Source organism: Zootoca vivipara, chromosome 9 (assembly GCF_965207765.1).
Source record: "Zootoca vivipara chromosome 9, rZooViv2.hap1.1, whole genome shotgun sequence".
In the NCBI taxonomy this organism is placed as follows: Eukaryota; Metazoa; Chordata; class Lepidosauria; order Squamata; family Lacertidae; genus Zootoca; species Zootoca vivipara.
The window spans coordinates 70717412-70731201 of NC_142592.1; the positions used below are offsets into that span (position 1 = coordinate 70717412).

At 42.1% G+C, this 13790-nt stretch overlaps 1 protein-coding gene across 4 annotated transcripts; it reads left to right on the plus strand.

Moving 5' to 3' along the window:
- Nucleotides 1-741: 741 nt before the first annotated feature.
- Nucleotides 742-12289, plus strand: LOC118090887 (uncharacterized). 4 transcript variants are annotated; one of them, XM_088651783.1, is made up of 7 exons: nt 742-855; nt 2976-3337; nt 5222-5686; nt 5868-5949; nt 7159-7241; nt 8549-8675; nt 9981-12289. In XM_088651783.1, exons 2-7 carry the CDS (start codon nt 3311-3313, stop codon nt 11081-11083), a joined length of 1887 nt encoding a protein of 628 aa, XP_088507909.1. In that variant the 5' UTR covers nt 742-855; nt 2976-3310; the 3' UTR covers nt 11084-12289. The 4 variants fall into 4 exon arrangements, with proteins under 4 accessions (XP_088507909.1, XP_088507910.1, XP_060135331.1 ...); XM_060279348.2 differs by lacking the exon at nt 2976-3337 and having other exon boundaries at nt 745-855; nt 5194-5686; XM_060279349.2 differs by lacking the exon at nt 742-855 and having other exon boundaries at nt 3205-3337; nt 5194-5686.
- Nucleotides 12290-13790: the final 1501 nt, after the last annotated feature.

Genomic DNA, 13790 nt, shown 5'->3' on the forward strand with positions numbered 1-13790 from the left:
TAGCTGTTGAGCCTTTTTTTTTCATAGAATCATAGATTCTGGGAGATCAATGAGACCAGGAGAAAGCAGAAACTGCAACATTTTTGGCAGGGCGCATAAGCTTTCTGAAATGTATAAATACACGACATATATCTGTTGGAGATGTGAGGAAGCAGGTGGTAGAATCATCGAGTTGGAAGAGACCACAAGGGCCATCCAGTCCAACCCCCTGCCAAGCAGGAAACACCATCAAAGCAAGCATTCCTGACATATACCTGTCAAGCCTCTGCTTAAAGACCTCCAAAGAAGGAGATTCCACCACACTCCTTGGCAGCAAATTCCACTGTTGAACAGCTCGTACTGTCAGGAAGTTCTTCCTAATGTTTAGGTGGAATCTTCTTTCTTGTAGTTTGAATACATTGCTCCGTGTCCGCTTCTCCCTTTCTCCCTCCTCTAAAGCATTCTGGACATATGCCTGTCAAGCCTCTGCTTGCCTTCCTCTGCCTCTGGGGGGATCACTTATTGTAGAGCATTTTCCCTGCTCCGGTTTCTAGGCCAGGGAGGGGGAAGCTCAGCCCCCAGACAGGAGGGTCCCCAAAATAAAGCACCTCTGGAGTCTGGACGCTTTGCGCGCGACGCACGTGGCTCCTCCTGGGCTCCTGCTCTCCAGAGAGAGAGAGAAGAGGGAGCTGGGTGCGCTCGGCTTGCCAAGGGTTAAACATAAACGAGCTGGATTCCTAGAGAGGACAGGAAAGAAAGACTGGGGAGGGCAGGTCCTCCGGAGCAAAAGCCCCTCCCCAGACTTTCCGGGCAAAAAACGGGGTTGCTTTTGTCTCTCCCTGCAAATGCTGCCCCGGTGGCGCCGGCTGGGATCCGGTGAGTCTTCGCTCTCTCTCTCTCTCTCTCTCTCTCTCTCTCTCTCTCTCTCTCTCTCTCTCTCTCTCTCTCTCTCTCTCAGGGGGGCAGCTGGAGATGGAGGTATCCTCAAGGAAAGTCCTTCCGTCGTGCAACGTGCGCTGAAACCTCTGCAACCGAGATGGCTTTGTTTTGTTTTTTTTTTAAACATTTTATTCATTTTATCACAATAACATACAACAAACAAATAAAACATTACACAACAATACAATGGGGAAAATACCACATAGGAAAAAAATGGGAAAAAATTACAAAAAATACAAAAAATTCACACTTCTAAATCTCATATCTTTAACTTTTTAAGTCCCCCTATCTGAGCTTCATTACATATCAACTTTAGCCATTTTTAAATCATAATTTCAACCACATTGTTTTTCTTATCCTTACATAATTTTCTCTGCTTCAGTGTATCTGAAGAAGTGTGCATGCACACGAAAGCTCATACCAAAATCAAAACTTAGTTGGTCTTTAAGGTGCTGCTGGAAGAAAAAAAAAATATTTTGTTTCAACTACGTCAGACCAACCTACCTGTAACTATAATTTTCTCTCATTATTTACTTAATTTCATTACTATGTAAATTCTTAAATACTAACCACTAGTTTTACACCTGCAGCGTATAACAACTTCCAAATATTTTCCAAATTATCAAATATTGCAATATTTTTTAAAATAAATTTTAAATTTCTTCCAATCTTCTTCCACCGACTCTTCTCCCTGGTCACGTAGTCTCCCCGTCAGTTCGGCTAGTTCCTTAAAGTCCATCATCTTCATTTGCCAATCTTCCACTGTTGGTAATTTGTGTGTCTTCCAATTCTTGGCTACCGATATTATTGCTGCTGTTGTGGCGTACAGAAAAAAGTAACATCTTTTTTTGGGATTTCCTCCCCTACTATACCAAGTAAAAAGGCTTCTGGTTTCTTAATAAATGTGTTTTTCAACACCTTTTTCAATTCATTATAAATCTTTCCCCAGAAGTCTCTTACTTTGGGGCATTTCCACCACCTATGGTAAAAGGTTCCTTCCACATCTTTACATTTCTAGCATTTATTATCATGTGTATGATAAATTTTAGCTAACTTAACCCGTGTTAAATACCATCTATACATCATTTTCATCATATTCTCTCTCAAAATATTAGATGCTGTAAACTTGATACCCTTTTCCCACATCTTCTCCCAATCCTCCAACATAATATTGTGCCCCACATCTTTAGCCCAATCAGTCATTACAGATTTCACCTGTTCATCTTTCGTATGCCACTCCAGTAATAAATTGTACATCTTAGAAAGATTTTTTTAGTTTTTGGCTCTAACAATTCCATTTCCAGTTTGGATTTCTCTGATTGAAAACTTATATTTTTCTTATCCATTTTAAGCACTTCATTTATCTGATAATATTGAAACCAATCATCCACATTATCTTTCAACTGTTCATAAGATCTTAACTTAAATTGATCTCCTGCTTCCATCAATATATCTTTATACTTCAGCCCCTTGGTTTCCATATTCAACCTTTTATGAGTCTTAGCTTCCAATGGTGGAATCCAGCTGGGTGTTATCCTTTATAACAAATCCTTATATCTAATCCAAACATTATATAATGATTTTTTAATTATCTGATTTTAAAAACCTTTATGGACCTTAATCTTGTGTTACTGAAGATATGCTTGCCAACCAAATACATTGTCAAAGCCTTCCAGATCTAACACATCAGTATTTTCCAACAAAAACCAATCTTTCAACCAGCAAAAGGCTGCAGCTTCAAAATATATCTTTAAATCTGGCAGGGAGAATCCCCCTCTCTCCTTCAAGTCCGTTAATAACTTAAACTTAATTCTGGGTTTCCCCCCCTGCCAGATAAATTTAGACAAGACCTTTTGCCGTTCCTTAAAACAATTCATCTTGTCAATAATAGGAAGTGCTTGAAATAAAAATAACATTTTTGGCAATACATTCATCTTCGCAGCTGAAATTCGGCCCAACATAGATAACTTTAGATTCATCCAGATAATCCAAATCTCTCTTAATTTCATTCAATAACTTATCATAATTATCTTTATACAAATTTAAATTTTTTGCAGTCATATTCACACCCAGATACTTCACCGAGATGGCTTTGAAAGAGGACGAGGCCAGTTGGTGGAGGAGGAGAGGGCGATGCGGGGCTCTTCTGCTCTGTCTCCGCCGTCGGAGGCTGCAAGGCTTTGGAGTCCCAGTTGCGGGGAGACCTTTGCTGATGAAGCCAGGAAAAGTCTTTGCTGCCTTGCCTTCTGCTGTTTGGCCTCTTTTACCATGCGAACTTGACCAGATAGGACATACCTGATCTCTTTAAGGTCTGGCCACGCGTTCAGAAACCGTTTATTCCGTTTCGTAACCCAAGATTTCTGCCTGTGTTTTCTTGCTGCTGTATGGAGAAATGCATGAATCTGAACTTGGAAAGTTTGTAAGTAAAAACCACCTTCATTTACCAAAGTATGTGGTCTGTTCTATGCCAGAGCCCAGAGGGGTAGAAAGGGGAAGCTCTGGTAGCAAAATGATGTTGAAAAATGTCTCATAGCCCATATCCTGGTGCTTCATTCCTTTGCATGTTTTGTATTTTTTTTCAGATTTATTTAATTTTTGATATAGAAATTTACACTCACACCACGACATGTTATATAACGAAACACAGGATTCCCATGAAATCCCCTGCGCTTCCCTCCTCCCCTTTGTAGGCCTTATTGTTAAACTTTTCCTACTGTATCTTTTGCAATAATTCAGAATTTTTGTATCTCTATTATATCCATAGGTCTCGTTACATTACAAGTGTTATTGCAATCACACTGTTTACAATGGTTTTTTAAGATAAGTTATAATTTCCCCCCTTTCCTTATTAAAATTTGGGTCTTCTTGATTTCTTATTTTTCCGGTCATTTTTGCCATTTCATCATAGTCCACCAACTTTTCTGCCATTCTTCTCTGGAAGGGCCTTTGGCTTCTTTCCATCTCTGGGCAAATAGCATCCGCACCGCTGTCGTCACATCCATAAACAATAGTTTCTGTTCCCTTGGAATTTTAGCACCTATAATTCCTAAAATAAAAACTTCTGGCTTTTAAAATAAAAGTTATTTTAAACATTTCCCAGAATGCTTTTGTTACCTTGCCTGTCCACCACATATGATAAAAAGGGCCTTCTTTTTCCTTACACTTCCAACAGATATTTGTAGCTGTCTTAAACATCTTTGCTATCTTACTGGGAGTTAGATACCAATGGTACACCATTATCATATATTTTTCTTTCAACATACAACATGCTGTAAATTTCAGATCATCTTTACATAACGTCTCCCATGATGAAATCTGTACATTGTACCCAAAATCTTTCGCCCATTGTTTCATTACAGATTTAACTTCTTCAGCTTTTGTATACCATTCTAAAATTAGTTTGGACATTTTAGAAAGTAATTTTTAAATTATTCTCTAACAATTCTTTTTCAAACCTTGAGATTTCATTACTAAATCCATTCTTTTTATCCATCTTAAATATACCATCTAGTTGGTGATATTGTAACCAATCAGTTAATAAATTTCTTATTAAAAAAATTCCTTCCGGCAGCACCTTAAAGACCAACTAAGTTTTTTATTTTGGTATGAGCTTTCGTGTGCATGCACACGAAAGCTCATACCAAAATAAAAAACTTAGTTGGTCTTGAAGGTGCTGCTGGAAGGAATTTTTTTATTTTGTTTCGACTACGTCAGACCAACACGGCTACCTACCTGTAACTAAATTTCTTATGTCCTCAAAATTTTGCAATTTCAATTGTGGTTCTACTTCCGTTAACAGCTCTTTATATGTTGCCCAATCGTTTCTCGTATTTAATTTTTTCAAGGATATCGCTTCTAGTGGGGAAAGCCACCAGGGTGTTTTCTGTTCTAATAAATTTATATATTTTTATATTTCAAGATGATTCAAGAAACCTTTATGTTCTTCTGCCTTCTCATACCATAAATATGCGTGCCAACTAAACCTGTTATCATGACCCTCCAGGTCTAGAATATCCATATTTGTTAATGTTATCCAATGCTTTGTAAGTTTTTAGACTGCTGCACCTCTCTCTTACCAGAGACTGTGCTCACTCTGTTTGCCTCTAGGGAGCCACCAAATTCTTTTTAATTAAGCAAATAATATTAAATAAATACTGACAGTCTTCTCACGTCAGAGGTATAACACAAAAATAGCACAATAAATTTGCAGGTATATCTTCTCCTCTTTCCTCCTAGCAGTCAGTTTTATATCAGAATAATGTGCTTGCTTTGTAGAATTTGCTAACACGTCTAATTCGAACAGACAGAACTTGGCAGAAGATCAATGGGTTCCTTCATCTCCCTTGGAGTCTTCCTGAGAGCACAGATAGATGAGGAAGACTCAGCTGGCCCTGAAGGAGGAAGAGGCCATGCCGTCAGAACTGGGAGCAGTGGGGGATTCTGGGAAAACGCTGTGCAGAAGATCCTGGGTGAGGGGGACACTCTCCGCTCAGATGTGCAGAGCCAGCAGTTCCGGCAGTTCTGCTGCCAGGAGGCCAAAGGACCTCGAGAAGTTTGCAGCCGACTCTACAACCTTTGCCGGCAATGGCTAAAGCCAGAAAGGCACACGAAAGCTGAGATGCTGGACCTGGTGATCTTGGAGCAGTTCCTGGCTGCCCTTCCACCGGAGATGGAGAGCTGGGTGAGGGAATGTGGAGCCGAGACCAGTTCCCAGGCGGTGGCCCTGGCCGAAGGTTTCCTCCTGAGTCAGGCAGAGGAGAGAAAGCAGGTGAGAGAGACTTTCCTCTGGCTCAGAACATGAGGGAGAGTCTCCCTAAATTTTCTACTAATGGCCCATTCCTTTTTGGAAAGCACCCAAGGAATGAGATTGAATAACCCTCAGGTTTTCGCCTCTGCCATTGCTAATCTTTCTCCCCATTTTCTGTTTTGAATCCTTGTTGCTATTTCAGAGACAGGATCTGTTTGCAGAAATGGGTCTGGATTCCTTTAGGACTGAAAGGACTCTGTTGGACACCAGAGAGAAGCCGCTGGGTAAGGAGGAATAAGATTTTTCTCTGTTTGGTTACATTCTGTGGATTTCGAAACTGACACAAGGATTATTTTTATCTTTTGGGGGAATATGGTCCAAGAGCCCCCAAGGAGGGAAGATATATTTTTAACACAACTAAAATATGTTGTTATTGTTTAGTTGTTTAGTCGTGTCCGACTCTTCGTGACCCCATAGACCAGAGCACGCCAGGCACTCCTGTCTTCCACTGCCTCCCGCAGTTTGGTCAAACTCATGTTCGTAGCTTCGAGAACACTGTCCAACCATCTCGTCCTCTGACGTCCCCTTCTCCTAGTGCCCTCAATCTTTCCCAACATCAGGGTCTTTTCCAGGGAGTCTTCTCTTCTCATGAGGTGGCCAAAGTATTGGAGCCTCAGCTTCACGATCTGTCCTTCCAGTGAGCACTCAGGGCTGATTTCCTTCAGAATGGATAGGTTTGATCTTCTTGCAGTCCATGGGACTCTCAAGAGTCTCCTCCAGCACCATAATTCAAAAGCATCAATTCTTCGGCGATCAGCCTTCTTTATGGTCCAGCTCTCACTTCCATACATCACTACTGGGAAAACCATAGCTTTAACTATACGGACCTTTGTCGGCGAGGTGATGTCTCTGCTTTTTAAGATGCTGTCTAGGTTTGTCATTGCTTTTCTCCCAAGAAGCAGGCGTCCTTTAATTTCGTGACTGCTGTCACCATCTGCAGTGATCAAGGAGCCCAAGAAAGTAAAATCTCTCACTGCCTCCATTTCTTCCCCTTCTATTTGCCAGGAGGTGATGGGACCAGTGGCCATGATCTTGGTTTTTTTGATGTTGAGCTTCAGACCATATTTTGCGCTCTCCTCTTCACCCTCATTAAAAGGTTCTGTAATTCCTCCTCACTTTCTGCCATCAAGGTTGTGTCATCTGCATATCTGAGCTTGTTGATATTTCTTCCGGCAATCTTAATTCCGGCTTGGGATTCATCTAGTCCAGCCTTTCGCATGATGAATTCTGCATATAAGTTAAATAAGCAGGGAGACAAATATACAACCTTGTCGTACTCCTTTCCCAATTTAACTAAAATATGAAATGGGTGCAAATGTCATAATCCATTCAGCAGGCAAGACTTTTTCAAAGGCCCATTTGTAGATATGTAGTGTTTCACCTCTGAGAAAAGCATCTACTCCTGGCTTCCCACTTACCTCTGTCTCTTGCAGGTGACAGGATTATGTCAGCAAGATCTCCTCTTCCATCTATTCATGGTGGTGAAGGAGAAGCAACGGCTGCGGAACCAGATGGGGTAGGGGAAAAGAGCATTGGGGGGAAGGAGGCAGAGGGGAGGGGCAGCCAGGGTCCCTCCAGACCCAAGGAACAAAGGCTGAAAATACTATTTTAGAAGACTTACTGTGTGCTGAGAATAAGGAACAGCCATCTCACCTTAACTCGCCTTCTGAATGTTGCTAATATGATTCACCAGTCGTTTGCAGTTTTATTTCTAGATTTACTGAATGCTAAGACAGGCGTCTGAGCAGTTTACACACCATACAAAAGTGTGTGGGAATGTTCAGGGTGGCAGGAGAGTATATATTGTTTATTCATATCCTTCCTAACTTGCGCTAGCAAGCAGAGTGCATTCCCTCTTTACACAGCAGAAAATTAGTTGCAAACCCGTGTGAGTTTCTTAAGACAATACGCAATTTAATCTGGCTTGTCCAGATTGAAATGTGTTCTAATATTTTCCTGGTAAGACCCCTTGAATCCCTCCTAAAAGAATAAAGACACCACAGTCTTATTCATAAGCAATAAAAAGAAAGTTTACTGACAATCAGGCAGAGCACAGTGTGATCCCTGAAGGCAGGCTTAAGGCTGAAAGTTGCAAATGTATAAAAACAGGTTTACCTCGTAAGGGAGATGACCTGGGGGACTGCTTGGCTGGCAGCCAGCAGGTCAGTCCAGGAAGTTTGCAGGATGAAAGGAAGATGAAAAAGAGAGAGAGTGGCTGCATGACTTGGCCTTTTACCAGGTCTGGAAAAGTCACACTCACCCACTAGTCACATGCAAAAGGAAGGATGCTCCAGGCCAGGAGGAACAGGAAGTTCAACTGACTGGACCAAACATCCCCAACATCCCCTTGCATGTCCACTCTAGGAAAACAAGGAATGTTGTACTTGACTGCTCCCGGTGGATTACATCCCACAAAGTGGCCAGGATTCAGCTAACCAGCCCCAAGAGTTACGGAATGGGGCTTTCTCCCCAATCTCCTCCCCCTTCCTGTGCCCCCATGTTTCTCTTAAAGTTGACTTCAGGGTATCAGGTTCTTCCAAAACAGCACACAGGGAAAGGAGAGCAGGAATCCTTCCGTCTGGTAAGCGGGAATGCTGGCGCAGACAGAGTGATTTCAGGAACACATTGTGGAGTCCTCCCATTTATGTCCAGCATTAAAATGCACAATAAAAGAATTCCATTAAGATGTTTAAAGAAACACTCACAATTAAAATGTGCAGCAAAACGATCCCATTAAAACAACACAGCAGAAAGCAACAGAGCAATGTATAGTAGATCATCTTCATTCTGACTGAGAGGAGGGCCTTTCTCTTTCTCTCTTAGGGTCCCGTGTGCTTTGAAGATGTCACTGTTCATTTCACAGACGAGGAGTGGGCGTTGCTGGATCTTGACCAGAGAGCTCTGCATAAGGAAGTCATGGAGGAGAATCGTGGGATCGTGGCCTCTCTCAGTAAGGCTCCTTTGTGGATGATAATCTCTGTTTGGAAATTCCACACATATCTCTCTGTGATAAGCTTCCCTGATTTTGATGGAACTCAACAGGGCCACTTGCAGCATCTGGGGTGCAATGCTAACACCTCCACAACTCACCTTCCATGGGGGGCTATTGATTATTTTGTCTGTTAATATCGTTCCTCCTGTTGTTTCCTGTTATTTCCTTTTAGACACTTATCAGGCTGGTCTGAACTGCTTTTTTTCTTTTCTTTTTAAAAATATATTTATTAAAGATTTTCCACACATGCAAAAATACAAAACACAATAAACGTATACAAAAAATACATAATACAAAAAACCCAAAAACACACAAAAAGAAAAAATTGCAAAAACTAAAACTTCTTATTTATAAACCTTATTTCTAATCTAGTGACTTCCTCTCCCTCCTCCTGCTGCGCTTCGTTACATTTCATATTTAGTAAATTCTAAATCTAGTACAAATTCTAAATTATCATCCATATTACCATATTATAATTATTATTTCTTATCTTTTAAACACTCAGTCTATATCTTTCATCTTAATTCTAATATCCCAATCTTCTAAAACTACTTATTTTCAAACCCTTATATAGTCTACAACATCCTTATGTCTCCCTCACTACCATTAAATCAATCTATTACATGCTTATTTTTCAAATAATTTCTAAATTTCTTCCAATCTTCTTCCGCTGCTTCTTCGCTCTGGTCCCGAAGTCTCCCCGTCAACTCAGACAGTTCCATAAATTCTATCAATTTCTTCTGCCATTCATCCACAGTTGGTAATTCTTCATTCTTCCAATTCTTTGCCAATAGGATTCTTGCAGCTGTTGTGGCATACAAAAAGAAAACAACATATTTCTTGGGGATGTCATCCCCTGTTATCCCAAGTAGAAAGGCCTCTGGTTTCTTAACAAAGGTGCTTTTCAGCACTTTTTTCAATTCATTATAAATCCTTTCCCAGAAGTCTCTCACTTGGGGACATGAACTCCTTTTTTCTTCTTTGCTTCTGTCTGTTTTTGATTGACTAAAGAGATGACAGCTATTGGAGGTGGAGCAGATTCCATGATTGGGCTAATCAATACCTATCCCAGGAGAGAGACAGGCTATTTGAATCTCAGGTTCTCATAGGTATTTCTGTTAATGCTAGTAATCAAAGGCTGTGAACCCTGGAATAAGATTTCCCATCTAAGTCCCTGTATCACAAGTGTTAATGAGTATTGCTCCATAATTGGGAACTCCCATTTCTTCCTGAGACTCTAATCCATCTTTTTCTTCATTTCAGGTGGTGATGAATGGGAAATTAAGAAGGGAGACCATGACATAATTCACACACTGGAGAAGCCGTATCAATATTTGGAGCATGGAGAGAGCTTCAGCCAGAGCTCCCGTTCCTCTTCCCATCAAAGAAATCCCATTGGGAACAAACCTTATCAGTGCTTGGAATGTGGAAAGAGCTTCAGTCGGAGGGAAAGTCTCACTTCCCATCAGAGACTTCATACGGGAGAAAAACCTTATCACTGCTTGGAATGTGGAAAGAGATTCATTCGGAAGAGAAGTCTCAGTTCTCATCAAACCATTCATACAGGAAAGAAACCCTATCAGTGCTTGGAATGTGGGAAGTGTTTTAATATACACACAAACGTCCGTCGACATCAGATAATTCACAGTGGGGAGAAACCGTATCAGTGCTTGGAATGTGGAAAGAGCTTTAATAAGAGCTCCAATCTCACTTCCCATCAAAGTATTCATACAGGAGAGAAACCTTACAAGTGCTTGGAATGCGGAAAGAGCTTTGGTCGGAACTCCCATCTCACTTCCCATCAAAGAATTCATAGAGAGGAGAAACCCTATCAGTGCTTGGAATGTGGAAAGAGCTTCCCTTGGAAGGAAAGTCTCACGTACCATCAAAGAATTCATACAGGGGAGAAACCCTACCAGTGTATGGAATGTGGGAAGACCTTTACTACAAGTGCAAACATCCGTCGACATCAAAGTATTCACAGTGGAGAGAAACCATTTCAGTGCCAAGAGTGTGGAAAGGGCTTTAGTAGGAAGGAAAGTCTCGCTTCCCATCAAAGCATTCATTCAGGGCAGAAACCCTACCAGTGCTTGGAATGCGGAAAGAGCTTCAGTCGGAACTCCCATCTCACTTCCCATCAAAGCATTCATACAGGGGAGAAACCATATCAGTGCCTGGAATGTGGAAACAGCTTCAGCAGGAGAGGCAATCTCGCTACCCATCAAAAAATTCACAGCAGGGAGAATAATAGAATTATAGAATTGCTGAGTTCAAAGGGACCCCATGAGTCATCTAGTCCAACCCCTTGCAATGCAGGAATCTCAGCTAAAGCATCCCTGACAGACGACCAGACGACCTCTGCTTAAGAACCTCCAAGGAAGGAGAGTCCACCACCTCCTGAGGGAGTCTGTTCCTCTGTCAAAGAGCTCTTGCCTAGTGCAGAATTTCAGTCCATGTGTTGAGTGGTACTCTGAGGTCCAAGCACAGTAGCGGGTGGATGGTAGCAGGTCAACGCTTTATTGAACAGGGGCTACCCGGCTTAAGGCAGGCAGTAGCTGACCAGTGAGGCACTGAAATCTATCCCACCAACAAAGGCAACCTGTAGCTCTCGTATCTTATGCCAGTCAGGTTGAGCTTTTTTTGTTACCAATGGTAACAGGTTTTCAGGTGGAAGATACCAATGAAGCACTTTCTGATATTACACAGTACAGAAGTGTTCTAGGCAAACTAAACTTCATTGCCAGATGTTCAAGACCCGATATTGCAGTCAGCACTAATCTACTTAGCAGACACCCTTACAATCCTACAGTTAAGGATTGGAAAGCACTGAAGCGCATAGCACGTTACCTGAAAGGTACTATGCACTACAGACTAAGATACATTGATCAAAAGTCTGGAGGTCTTGAAATATTTGCAGATGCAGGTTTTGGAAGTGACACCACAGATGGTAAACGCACATCTGGAGTTTGCTACATGTACAACCAGAGTCTGTTTGACTGGTCGTGCAAGAAGCAAACAGTGAGCCTAAGTTATTGTGAAGCTGAACTCAATGCTCTGTCATATTCACTTATGGATTGCGAATGGTTGTTGCAATTGTGTAAAGACATGAGAATTCATGTAGAGTGTCCTATACAGGTTTATCAGGACAACAAAGCATGTTTGGCTTTGCTAACTTCTGAAGAGAAGAAGAAGAAGAGTTTGGATTTGATATCCCGCTTTATCACTACCCGAAGGAGTCTCAAAGCGGCTAACAATCTCCTTTCCCCTCCTCCCCCACAACAGACACCCTGTGAGGTGGGTGGGGCTGAGAGACTTCAGAGAAGTGTGACTAGCCCAAGGTCACCCAGCAGCTGCATGTGCAGGAGCGGAGTCTACCGCTCTTAACCACTACACCACACTGGCTCTTCTGAGAGTTGTAAGCAAAGAACAAAGCACTTGCAGTTAAAATTACGACACACAAGGACTTCCAGTCTACCGCCAGTGCTGATCGGTGAGGAATCCGCGAGCTCCGAGGTTCCTGGCGCTGTGAGGGTGGGGTGGGGGAGCCGCAAGAGCAATGCGGCCCCCCAGAAGAACCCCAAATCATTACCTGGCATGTAGAACACTTGACCTGGTCCCTTCCTAATACACTCTCTTGCATGACGTAACCTCATCTGCAAGAACCTGGACCTTTGCTTGCAACCCTCTGAAGCTAGCAAATCCAAACAGGAAATGTTGTCCTGATACACCTGTACTGGACAAGTCACCTTGACTTTGACATCCTGAAACAGTTGCATCAACCACTCGCAATCTGTGAGCGAGAATGAGAGAGTGTTGAGTTCCGCTGCATAGGAACTCAGACTCACTATTGTTTGCTCCTTGCACATCCAGCCAACCAGACAGTGGTTGTACAAGTAGCAAACGCCAGAAGAGCTTGTGCCACCTGTGGCATCACCTCCGAAACTTGCATCTGCAAAAATCTCAAGACCTCCAGTCTTTTGACCTGTCAACTTCAGCCTGTAGTGTATAGTGCTTCGAAGATAGCAACCTATGCGCTGCAGATCTTGCCAATCCTTAACAGTAGGATTGTTTGCATGCCTGCCAAGCAAATCACAGCTTGCAGCAATGTCAGGTCTTGAACATTTTGCAATGAAGCATAGCTTGCCTAGAACACATCTATACAAAGTGGTGTCAGAAAATGCTTCTGCGTTATCATCTCCCTGATAACCTGGCACCATAGGTGTGTCTACAGGATTTCCATCATCCAAATCCATCCTGTTCAACACCTCTGTAATTTCCTGGGTCTGGTGCACCAGAAAACTACCTTCTTTGTCTTTCTCAACTTCCAGAGAAAGATGGTTGGAAACTTCACCAAGATCCACCATGGTGTAGTGTTCCTGCAACTTAGCAAGTGTACGCTGGTACAAATCCCTGTGTTTCCAGAAGATAAGCATTTCAGCATCATAACAAAAGCAATACAGTTTGTGCTCCCCCTCTTCCTTGACAAACACACATGAATCAGCAATAATTTGGTGAAAACCTAGAGAAAGCAACATCTCTGTTAGTGTTGTATCCCAACACCTGGCACTCTTCTTGAGACCAAACAGGGATTTCTTCAACTTGCAGACCATCCCTTGTGGTACGTGCATTCCTGCAGGTGGAAGTAAAAACAGATCCTCCTGCAAAATCCCAGTCAAAACATTTGCATCATTAGCATCCAATACAATATGTGATACATGCATTTTCTCCTCCGAAGCAATCTTGAGCAAAAGCTTTAAGCATTCATACTTCACATCGGGTGCAATAGTCTCAATGTTGTTTTCACCTTGAACCTGTGAAAAACCTGTTGCGACCAGTTTGGCTGTGTGCCTCACTACCTTGCCATGTTGGTCAGTTTCGGCCTTAAAGACCCACCTGCTGTTTACCAGCTTCATTCCTGGGACCATTTTGACCAGTTCCCAGGTCGGATTCCTATCTAAGGAATCAATCTCTGTTTTCATGGCAGTTAGCCATGGTTGAGCATCTTTTGAGGTCATTTCCTGAACCTCCTTGAAGCTTGCAGGTTCAAAAACCTTTTCTGAGCTACTAAGAACA

Coding starts and splice junctions, on each gene's coding strand:
- LOC118090887 (XM_088651783.1), top strand. CDS start 3,311: ATGCATGAATCTGAACTTGGAAAGTTT. Junction 3,338..5,221: donor AATCTGAACTTGGAAAGTTT/GTAAGTAAAAAC, acceptor TAATTCGAACAG/ACAGAACTTGGCAGAAGATC. Junction 8,676..9,980: donor TGGGATCGTGGCCTCTCTCA/GTAAGGCTCCTT, acceptor TCTTCATTTCAG/GTGGTGATGAATGGGAAATT.